The 12,553-nt window shown below is 41.2% G+C and overlaps 1 protein-coding gene across 1 annotated transcript; it reads right to left on the reverse strand.

Annotated features, from left to right (window-relative positions):
* Nucleotides 1-625: 625 nt before the first annotated feature.
* On the reverse strand, nt 626-1,629 carry LOC112678154 (olfactory receptor 11A1-like). The gene is given in 2 exon segments (XM_025477259.2): nt 626-969; nt 972-1,629. Coding segments are annotated over 2 exon segments (1,002 nt in total).
* Nucleotides 1,630-12,553: the final 10,924 nt, after the last annotated feature.

Here is a 12,553-nt window from a genome sequence, read left to right on the forward strand (position 1 = left end):
TCCCGGGATCTAGTCCCATGTTGGGCTCCCTGCATGGAGCCTGCTTCTCCCTCTGCCTGTGTCTCTGCCTCTCTCTCTGTGTGTGTCTCTCATGAATGAATAAATAAAATCTTCAATAAAAATCTGCAAATGTTCCCCACTTGAGTTGTGCTCTGCTCCATCTGGCATTCTTTTCCATTTCCATTTCCATTCATTCATTCATTCATTCATTCATTTGTTCCTTTTTTCAACTATTATTTGTGGAGTGTCTATAATATTTAGACTCTGTAGCAGGCATAAGATTTTGTTTTTTTTTTTTTTAAAGATTTTATTACTTATTTATTTATTTATTCATGAGAGACACACAGAGAGAGAGAGGCAGAGACAGATGGAGGGAGAAGCAGGCTCTATGCAGGGAGCCCGATGTGGGACTCGATCCAGGGTCTCCAGGATCACGCCCTGAGCAGAAGGCAGGCGCCCAACCCCTGAGCCACCCAGGGATCCCCTGGGCATAAGATTTTGATCGCTTCCCCATTCCAAATGGAAAAATTAAGTTACCTCATTTTGTCAGACATCTGTTTTCAATCCCACAGTATTTATCTTTTCATCACAGTAGTCTCTAGTCCTCTAGACTTTGAGGAAGGGGCTAAGCTGGAATCCAGGAAGAAGTCAATAGCTGCCCTACCCCCCACAGAGGAGTATGTCTTAGGATAAGCTGTCCCCAGAGTCTATGAAGGGCCCCCTTTACCTCTTGGTTCTTGAGGCTGTAAATGATGGGGTTGACCATAGGAGTGAATACAGTATAGAGGACAGAGAAGGCCTTTCGGAGCAAGGGGGCCATGTGGTCTGTTGGGGCTACATAGACCACAATGAGGGTGCCATAAAACACCCCGACCACGCTGAGGTGGGAGGAACAGGTGGAGAAGGCTTTCTGCCTACCATGGCCTGAAGGTATTTGCAGCACAGTCCTCAAGATGAAGGCATAGGTGCCACAATCAACAGGAAGGGGGCCAATGTCAGAAAGCCTGAGATGCTCACCCCAGCTCCCCACATGACCCCCACATCCCCACAGAACAGCCCTACAACTGGAGCAAAGTCACAGAAGTAGTGGTCGATCTCCCTGCTGCCAGGGCAGAGGGGAAGAGGGGCTGCCAGGGCCAGAGTGAAGGCAGAGAAAGAAAAGCCACTGACCCAGGCTCCAGCAGCGAGGCAGCCACACAACCAGGTGCTCATCAGGGCAGGGTAGCGAAGAGGGTGGCAGATGGCCAAGTAACGGTCATAGGACATAGCAGATAGCAGGAGGCACTCAACAGCAGCCAGGGAGGCAAACACGTAGAACTGGACCAGACAGCTGACCAGTGAGATGGCTTCCCTCCCTTCCAGAAAGCTCCACAGCAGCTGAGGCATGATGTTGGAGGTATAACCAATCTCCAGCAAGGAGAAGTGGCAGAGGAAGAAATACATGGGTGTGTGGAGTGTCCGACTGGAGGCCACAGCCAGCACGATGAGGGCGTTGCCCCCAACTGTTACCACATAAATGGCCAAAAAGAAGGTGAAGGGGAGGAAGCCTAGGTGTTGCAGATCCCCAAAGCCAACCAGGATCAGCCAGGTGGTCTGGTTTTCACTGTCACCACTGGATTGCTTCCTCATCTAGATCTGGGCCGAGGAGAAGAGAGGAAGGTAACTTTAACCAAGATCCTATAAGGACCACACCCTATGCTTGGTTTATTCATTTATTCATCACAGCAAGCATTAGAGATAGGCCTTATTGTCTCCTGTATATAGAGGAGAAACTGAGACCCAGTAAGATTAAGTCAATTATTCAAGGCAATTATGATGTAGTCAAGATGTGAACCCACATTTGCTTGAGTCCAAAGCTTCTGCAATAGTCTACTATCCTACAATTCTTTCCTAAATCCTTCCTGAGTGATAAAAATATTAGTATCAGAGCAGTATAGGACTCTTCCAATCGTCAGTGAGGTATTTACTGACAATCTTGGCTGAGTATCAACGGCAGAATCACACCTGGTGGGGTCCTCTGGAGGGGTGGGGTGGGAGGACTCCATCACTCAGTTGGCAGGTGGTCCTACTCAGAGGTCATGCACATTCCTGAAGCAGCTAATCATCTCGTACTATTTTCCTCTTCTAAGACAATGAGATGGAAATTTTGATGAGCAATCTATATCATTTATTCTGTAAGAGGTGCAATATAGAAAGATCTGAATTAATTCAGATCCCACTTTGCTGGGTATTCATTCCTTTTCCTTGGACAAGTGACCTGGTGACCACTGGTAAGGCAATTCTTACACTGTGCTCAGTCTCTTATCAGTTTATTGGAAGATGAGAATACTTTCTTTTTCTTGGTTCTCCTGCCCTGTATTCTCTATACAGGTCTCATGGTCATTTTATCTCACCTGATGTGGATTATTTAGACATTTCTATCCTGTGACAGGATTCCTTCTCTTAGTTTTTACACTATTATGCTAATGCCAAACACACAGGAAGACCTTGATAAGTACTTGTGGAATGAATGAATGAATGAATGAATAAATAAATAAATAAAATAAGTGAACTAGTTATAGTAATTTTCCAATGGTAAATTGCCACAGAAAAATTGCAGCATCTGACAGTTAATGCTTAGGCTAAGGAAAGAGGCATTTAAATGATTGCTAACATAGACGAGGCATCTCTGAGTCCTCCCCTAACTGAGGGAATATTGGAATATCGTCACTTAGTTTGAGATGGAACCATGATTAAGGCTGGCGATGGAAGTCAAGTAGGTGTGTGTGTATGTTTGTAGTAGGGGGAAGAAACCAGAAAGTCCAACATGATAGAAAGTTTTCTCATTTTTGAAGTTAAGAAAGGTGACATTCCACATTAGTAAATGGCGGCAAGAACACAGGGTTTTTGTGTTCCTTCCAGGGTCCTACCTTTCCCTCTGGTTTTGGGCTTCCATCATGCAGACACACATTTGGTCACATGGGAGATACTGACAGTGGGAACAGAATACTTTCATATGTATTTGATACATATTTTATCTTTTTATATACTAATGGCTTTTTTTTTTTTTGAGAGAGAGTAGGGGGAAGGACAGTTGAGGGACAGGGGGAGAGAGAGACAGAGAGAGAGAGAGAGAGAGAGAGAGAGAAAATCTTCAGCAGGCTCCTTGCCCAGTGCAGAGCCTGACGTGGGGTTCAGTCTTAACGACCCTGAGATCATAACCCGAGCTGAAATCAAGAGTCAGATGCTTAACTGACTGAGCCACCCACGTGCTCCTTTTAGTGGCTTCTTAAAGAGCCAGAGAGGGACTTGAATTGAGAATGAAATAGACCCTGGGTGTAGCAGAAAGATGGAACAAGGGAAGAAGCTAGTAAAACTAACCAAACCAACCAACCAACCAACAAACCAACCAACCAACAAACCAACCAACCAGTTAACTGACCCAAAACTTCCTAAGTCTTCTCAAGTCTCTGAGTCAATGCTTATGATAAAAAAGTTACTGTTGCTCTTGTTAACCAGTGAATTTGACTTTGGCCTCTGGTAAAATTCTTGAATATATTCTTTCTAGAAAACATGCAAGTCTCATAAGGAAACATCACCAGGAGCTATATAACAATAGTTATAATGTCAAACCTTACATAATGTTTCTTATTGATAGTATTAATAATTTAGTAGATCAGGAGAACGGAGTAGAAAAAGGACATAATTAATTTTGGTAAAGCTTCATAGAAAAGATGGTAACTGTGAGCTTAAAGATAACATTTTTAGTTTGGCTACCCTACACCAAAATTATTCATTAATGACTCTGAAAATCTGGAGAAACCTGTGTAGTGAAGAGGAGAAGGCTTTATCTTCTTGTCTTCTTCACCTATTTTGGCAGTGACTTCGATAAAAAGTAAATATGCATGGCCCATCAAGCTACAGATGATATGAAACAAAGAGGGGAAGCCCGTATTATAGGTGATAAAATTATAATCCAAAATAATCTTGTGTTTTGGAATGCTAGACTAAAAACAAGATGAAATTTAACAGGGGCACGTGTAAAATCTGCTTGTAGGCTTTACCTGTCAGCTGAAAAATAGCCATTTATGTGAAAATTATTTGCGATTTTTGTTGATTATTATGAATTAGGACTTCGGAACTGTGAAGCATGAGGAACATATGAAGAATGTGGAGATGTTTACTCTGGAAATGACAAAATAATGGGTGACTATGATAGCTATTTTCAAGTATTGGAAGGATTCCTTCTGCCTCCATCCCCAGGGCTTATTTATTTCATAGCTGGAAGTTTGTACCTTTTGACCATCTTCATTCAATTCCTTCCTCTCTCCCCCTACCTTTCCTCTACCCACCCAGAAGGATTCTTATGAAGAGGGACTATAGTTAGCCCATAGATGCTCAGAGGGCAGAACAAGGACAAAGGGGTGGTGTGGTGGAAAGCCCATACTCTCCTACCTGTGCTGATTTCAAAGAGGTGATTCTTATGGGGCAAATAATCGTGTTATTTATAGCATGATTTTTGGGCATTAAAATAAAGATCATTGGACAGGGTCAGAGGTGGAGGAAATGAACTTTCTTCCTAGAGGCTCCAGAAGTTGGCAAATAATGGGTCCTATTCTTTGAAACCTACTGGAACAAACACAAGACATTTAAAAAATATGGCAAGCTCTCTTCCAAATGTGTTTAGATTGGGTCAGAGGTGGTTCTCTCTGTTGGCAGTGAGTAGTGTTGAGCCGGATGAACCTTAGATAGAGTGGAAAGGGAGTCTGATCTGCTTTGGGCTTTGAGTCAACTCCTTTTCTCCTAGTTGTCTTACCTCCAGATTAAATTCTTCTGCCAGCTGACCGCTCTGTGGACTTTCTGCTTTTCTTTTATGGAGGCTCCATGTTATTGGCTTCTCTCTACTTCAGGGTGCTCACAGAAGACTGTGGTCCTTATCCTGTACATGCTGCTATGGACACTACTGCCTTTTCTAGAGCAGGGCAGCCTCCTTCCCTTGTGGGAGTTGAAGAAGAGCCTCCTTGGGGAGAATATGTAGCTTGGAGCCACCTGGAATGGCTGCATCTGTGTTTTGGTTCTAGGGGAATGTTCTGGTCCACCAGGGACCACATCCAGGTGTTTGACTCAAATCTAATGACCTCTTTCTTACAAGATAGGGAAAGACTTGGAAAGGCCTCAGAATAGTCACAATTAAGAACAAAATTTCTCAATATTTATAAAATATATTTTATATATAATTTATATGTTTTATAATTATAATATTTTATAATTATTTTATAATTCTTATCAGCTTATTTAGTGAATATTTGATGCTCAGAATGAACCCTAAGGTGAAATGTGAATATGCTGTGATTTGTTCTTGCAGCATTGGGATGGATTATCTATCTAACAGCTAGATTAGTAGTCTTTCTGTTGTGGCATGAATTAGGACCTGGGGTCCTGCTTTAATCTCTTAGCAGGGAGGAGGCAGGAAGAAACTGCTATACAATTCTGTAGATACATAACATCAGAGATTAATATAAAACCAGGTCAGGCGCCATTGAGATAGTGGAATAGTAGTGGCAGAAACTAAATGCAGCCAAATGACAAATGTGAAGAAGGAAACCTGTTGCAGAAATATAGCACCAAATTCCTTCCACATGAAGCTAGGAAGAGGACAGCACAGGGTCATGGCAGGGGCTGGGTTTTTCCAGTAACAGTCTAGGATGGCCCTTCCTGGAAGAAACTGGACAAGTATTTTACTTGACAGGTGAAAGGCAGAGTGGAAAAACTTGGATGAGGAAAAGGTGACCTGCAATAAATTAATTAGCATATTCTCTTTGAGAAAGTAGTTGAGAATAAAATATGTCTGCCCAGGTCTTGGGTTGTGTAAGGAGCCTTGGGTTGTATAAAGATATGTCAGGTGTGGGCAGCCCTGGTGGCGCAGTGGTTTAGCACTACCTGCAGCCCAGGGTGTGATCCTGGAGACCCGGGATCAAGTCCCACATCAGGCTCCTTGCATGGAGCCTGCTTCTCCCTCTGCCTGTGTCTCTGCCCCTCTCTCTCTGTGTTTCTCATGAATAAATAAATAAATAATTCTTAAAAAAAAAAGATATGTCAGGTGAGAAGAAGAATAAGAGCCTTTCTTTTTAGAAAGGCTCTGTGTTTATGGATTTAGAATTTATGAAAATTGTAATAAAAATATCCAATGTGTACTTAAAATTTATTTTAATTTCAGATTTATTTATTTATTTATATATATATTTATTTATTTATTTGTTATTTTATTGGAGTTCAATTTGCCAACATATAGCCTAACACCCAGTGCTCATCCTGTCAAGTGCTCCCCCTCAGTGCCCGTCACCCAGTTACCCCCACCCCCTGCCCACTTCCCTTTCCACCACCCCTTGTTCGTTTCCCAGAGTTAGGAGTCTCTCATGTTCTGTCTCTCTTTCTGATATTTCCCACTCATTTTTTCTCCTTTCCCTTTTATACCCTTTCACTATTTTTTATATTTCAAAAAAAAAAAATTTCAGCTCTTTTTCTGAAGTGTTACCTGTGAGTTTAAGGTGGAAATAAAGGATCTATTCGCTGTTTTCTAAGTATTAGATTAAGATTTCATTTAAAAATGTATCACAACATTAATTAATTCAAGAAATAATTACTGAGTACTTATGACCAGTCAGGCACCGTTCTAAATTCTAGGTATACAGCAATGAACAAAACAAAAATTGGTTAATAGAGTTATCTATTTACTACTTTCAATGACCCATGCCTTGATGATGAGTTCATGTTACCCGCATCAGACAGCCCCTTCACCCAGACCCAGCCCCCTGGAATGCAGAAATCCTGCCTGAGAAAAAAATTTATCTTCCTAGGGCAAGATTTTTCTTTTGTTTATTGATTTATTTAAGTAATCTCTATACCCAACACGGGGCTTGAACTCATGACCCAGAGATTACGAGTCACATGTTCCACCAACCAAGCCAGCCAGGTGCCTCTAGGACAAGATTCTTGTATCTTTTATTCCAACTCACTGATATAAGCATCAATTTTGAGTGGAGAGGATATAGAGGGGAGGATGTGGTAAACCAGATAGCAAAGTAACTACCAAAAGAGACTATTTGTTGAATAGTCTGTGCTAGGTACTCTGATCATAGTTTTACAAACTTATCTCACTAAAGCCTCATAAGAATCATGGGAGGTAATTATTATTAATTTTTGTGCATAACACATTTTAAAATTTTATTTAAATTCAATTAATTAACATATAATGTATTATTGGTTACAGAGGTAGAGTTCAGTTATTCATCAGTCTTATATAACACCCAGGGCTCCTTGCATCATATGCCCTCCTTAATGCCCATCACCCAGTTACCCAGCCCCCACCCCCCCTCCCCTCTAGCAACCCTTAGTTTGTTTCCTATGATTAAGAATCTCTTATGGTTTGTCTCCCTCTCTGATTTCATCTTGTTTTATTTTTCCCTCTCTTCCCCTATGATCCTGTTTTGTTTCTTAAATTCCGCATATGAGTGAGATCATATAATAATTGTCTTTCTCTGATTGACTTATTTTGCTTAACATATGGGAGGTAATTATTATCATTATCTATAGTTTATATATATCAGGCAACTACAGTACAGAGAGGTCTTTTTAAAATTTAATTAATTAATTAATTAATTTCAGAGAGGTCTTATACATTGTTCAGGATCATATAGTTAGTAAGTGGCAGAACCAGAATTCAATGCTGACATTTTATAGCTGTGCCTTTGGATAACTGAAGAGAGTGTAAATAGAAGATATTAAGAAAAAGAAGAAAACTGTGATGAGTTAGCCTGGAAATATGATTAAGCTAGTCCATAAAAACTATCTTCAGATGCTTGCTATCTCCTGATTAGAAGTATTGATGTACAGACATACGTAAAATGCATCCTAACTTGGTTTCTGGTTCCTTGGTTCCTGTCAATTGCCCAGATTTCATCCTGGAAAAAACGTAAAGCAAATATTATCAAATATTATCAAACAATGGCCTCAGTCATTAAAACAAAGTTTCAATAAAGCATTCTTAAAATACCTCATTGGGAGCAGTGAAGCTTCCTGGTGAACCCTGCAGGGGATAAACTTGCTGTGAAACGTGCTTGCAGATAACTACATGAACTAGTATTCTCAATAAGGCTGTTAGTTAATTCCATAAAATGTTGAAGGATATTTAACAAAGTTCGGCTTTTGAATAACTGATCATCCTGTGTCACTTCCTGAAAGTAAGTAGGTAGCCAGGCCAATGATCTTTCAAGACTGATTTTTTTTGTATATTTTTTTATTGGGAGTTTGATTTGCCAACATATAGTATAACACCCAGTGCTCATCCTGTCAAATGCCCCCCTCAGTGCCCAGTCACCCCATCCCCCCACCCACCTCCCCTTCCACTATCCCTTGTTTGTTTCCCAGAGTTAGGAGTCTTTTATGTTCTGTCAAGACTGATTTTGGATCATGGCATGAAAAACATGAGCACACACACATTAAAATAACTCTATTATTTAAAAATTTATCTCCTTCTGGTTTTTATATGCATTTTTACATAGTTATCATTATTATATATATAACTTTAATCCTAATATTTCACCTAATATTGTTACTTATTGTAAGTATTGAATATATCCCTCCATTTAAAATATTCATATAGAGGCACCTGGGTGGCTCAGTTGGTTGTGTCCAACTCTTGATTTCAGGTCATAATCTTGGGGTTTAGTAGGATTGAGTCCCACACTGGGCTCTGCATTGGGCATGGAGCCTGCCTAGGATTCTCTCTCCCTGTCCTTCTGCCCCCATCCCCTACTCGCTCACTTTCTCTCTTAAAAAAAAAAAAAAGGTAATATTCATTATATAGATGTAGCACAATCTTGCCTAGCCATTTCTTGACTGAAGCTTTGAGTTGCGAGGGACCCTAGACCAAAAATATTCCAACATTTCACTAAGCAGGAGGGTCATTTATCGAAATATTTCCACGGATAAGAAGAAAATATATTTTGGTGTATCTCATTTATTCAACAACTATATATTTTGAACCCCACAACATGTTATACATTTTTGGATGGTCAAGAAGAGGTTCTTTCTTCCTGCAGGGAACTGTGGTGCAATAGGGATGTGATACCTGCCACAGAAGAGCTATGGATTTTTTTGAACTTGCAGAGGAAGGAGTAAGGGAAGTTAATGGAGTGCAGGGAATGTGAAATAGAATTTAAAGGGGAGCAAAGGGCTTAGAAAATTAAAAAGGAGGCAAAGGGTCTTCAGCTTCCACTTATGAAGGAGTAGTTGGGGATGCCTGGGTAGCTCAGTGGTTGGCCATCTGCCTTTGACTCAGGGCATGATCCCAGGGTTCCAGGATGGAGTCCCACATCAGGCTCCCTGCAAGGAGCCTGACGGGCACTGAGGGGGGCACTTGACAGGATGAGCACTGGGTGTTATTCTGTATGTTGGCAAATTGAACACCAATAAAAAATAAATTTATAAAAAAAAAAAGAAGGAACCTGCTTCTCCCTCTGCCTATGACTCTGCCTCTCTGTGTGTCTCTCATGAGTAAATAAATAAAATCTTACAAAAAAGGAGTAATTGGTACCAGACTAGCTATCCTCATGCAAACAATTACATACTGGACAAATCATAGGAAATACCTGTTTTCAGCTATTGGAAAACATGCAGCACAAAACTATACTTTCAGAGAGAAGGGAAACAATTGAAGTGAGCCCTACCATCACCTTAGCTTTTTTTCCTTCCCACACTTTTGAGATCTGAGATCCAGGAAGGCAGAGCATGGTTGTATTGCTGAGTTAAAGAGACAAAAATAGATTATAGGGAGGCAGAGACTGAATTGTGGAGTAGAAGAGGAGGATGGTATGCAGAGAAAAACTTCTAGAAACCTGTATAAGGATCCCCACAGACTTTAGCTGAATATTGCTAGGAGCTGTACATTGAGTAACTACTGGAATTCATTCAGAGTGGCAGACATTTGAATTCTGATCAGCCAAGGTGGAGGAATTTCACTGAAAACTAGGAGCATTCTTAGACACATCAGAAAGGCCACCCTTTAAGAATAGTATTGAACTAGCTCAAGTATAAAAGCTAATCTAGACCTGTTGTAACAAATTTTAAAAGCAGGGTTTGAAAAGATTAAACTGAACCTGAAGTATCTTTCTTTTTAAAAATGGAAATATAATTAACACACGTTACATTAGTTTCATGTGAATAACAGCAATTCAAGGGGCACCTGGCTGGCTCAGTTGGCAGAGCGTATGACTCTTGATCTCAGGGTTGCAAGTTTGAACCCTGTGTTGGGTGTAGAGATAATTTAAATAAATACAAGCTTAAAACCAACAACAACAACAAACCCACAGAGATTCAACAAGTCTATATATTATTTCAAGCTCACAAGTGTAGCTACCATCTGTCACCATACAATGTTCTTACAATACCATTGACTATATTCCTTACGGTGTACCTTTCATCCCCATGACTTATTCATTCCATAACTGGAAGCCTGTACCTTTCCCTCCCTTTCACCCCTTTTGTCCATTCCCCTACTCCTCTGGCAGCCACCAGTTTTTCTCTGTATTTGAATCTGTTTTGCTTTTTGCTTGTTTGTTTTTGAACCTCATGTATTTTAATTGTCTAGTAATATCAAGCCAAAATTCTTTTTAAAAAAGATTTATTTATTTATTTTAGAGAGAGAGAGAAAGAGAAAGAAAGAGAGAGTGTGAGTAGAGGGAGGGACATGGGCAGAGAATCTCAAGCAGACTCCGTCCTGAGTGTGGAGTCAATGCAGGGCATGATCCCACGAGCCTGAGATCATGGCTTGAGCCGAAATCGAGTCAGATATGTCTAGTTGACTGGGCCACCCAGGTGCCCTCGAAGCCAAAACTCTGTAAAGAAAGACAACAAAATTGAGACACTCAACAACAGAACTCCAGAATATCCAGCATCCAGTAAAACAATTAGTAGAAATGCAGAGGAGCAGGGAAATGTGATCATTAGCTAGAAAAAAAAAAAAGAGGTAATAAAGGATACCGGCAATATTGCAGAATAGGAAACCCAGACTCTCCTTTACCCATGGGGGCAAGGGTTTGACAACAATATACGAACCAATTAATTGTATGTGTGAGAAATCCAGAAACCAGGTAAGAGACGCCCAGATGGGCTTCTTCCTGTTAGATTTTGGGAGTTCTGATTCTCTCCTGCTTCAGCTTCTAAATGGCTGACTTCTTCACCATCAACAAAATGACAAATCTGAAACAGCATAAATAGGGAAAGTCTGCTTACTGCGCTAGAACGGGAGACCCCATGGGGTGGGAGACCCTGCTACCTCCAGGTTCAGTGAGTATGTAAAATATCCTGCTCCAACTCTCCTGCTGGTGACTCCATGAGACTAGCTTGCATCCTCCATTCTGGCTGGAGACAGAGCTGGGAGAGAGTTGCCTCGAGTCTGGGCACAACGACACCAACCAACATGCTTTCTAAATGATTAAGAAGAGGGATCCCTGGGTGGTGCAGCGGTTTGGCTCCTGCCTTTGGCCCAGGGCGTGATCCTGGAGACCCGGGATCGGGTCGCACGTCGGGCTCCTGGTGCATGGAGCCTGCTTCTCCCTCTGCCTGTGTCTCTGCCTCTCTCTCTCTCTCTCTCTCTCTGTGACTATAAAAAAAAAAATGATTAAGAAGAAACATATCTTCTGTTACCCCATTTATTATATTCATTCGAGGAAAAATAGTGGATGTTTGTAGGAAGCAGCATTTGTGCTTTTGTGAAATTTGAAAGCTTATGTTTTTTTTAAAAAAATATTTTATTTACTCATGAGAGAGAGAGAGAGAGAGAGAGAGAGGCGGAGACACGAGCAGAGGGAGAAGCAGGCTCCATGCAGGGAGCCTGATGTGGGACACAATCCTGGGACTCCAGGATCACTCCCTGGGCTGAAGGCAGGTGCTAAACAAACCACTGAGCCACCGAGGGGGCCCCTGAAAGCTTATGTTATTCAAGTGTATTCCTGAAAGTGGACACAAACTGTTAATATCTAATCTTTTGAGACCAGCAACCCCAAACATGGATAAACAAGTAATAGATGTATTTTTGGTTTGAGGGGTGGTGAAGGCTATTTTCTGTAAAAAAAAAAAAAAAAGAAAAAAAAAAAGAAAAAAAAAGAGGATTCAGGAGAGAGAATAGACAATATATCCCAGCCAAACACACTGAAGCTCCAGCAGGAAAATTCTTGCCATTCACTCACCAGAACCCTTCTCAGCATCTCATGGCATGGCTGGTCTGATTGGGAGGAAATCCTCAGTTCCCGACTCCTTCCTCCGGAAGCGAAGGAGTGAAATATATGTCCAATGTGCTGATTTTGTGTGTGTGTGTGTGTTGCAAAGGAACTCGTTTCTGTCTTGCCTTCATTTAAGTATTGATAGGAGTAGGATGTCAGGTTGGGGGCCGTTGAAAACAAAGCCTGGGTGGCTCAGCGGTTGAGCATCTGCCTTGGGCTCAGGGCCTGATCCCAGAATCTTAGATCGAGGCCTGCATCGGGCTCTCTGCATGGATCCTGCTTCTCCTTCTGCC

This window comes from Canis lupus, chromosome 27, assembly GCF_003254725.2.
Source record: "Canis lupus dingo isolate Sandy chromosome 27, ASM325472v2, whole genome shotgun sequence".
Lineage (NCBI taxonomy): Eukaryota > Metazoa > Chordata > Mammalia > Carnivora > Canidae > Canis > Canis lupus.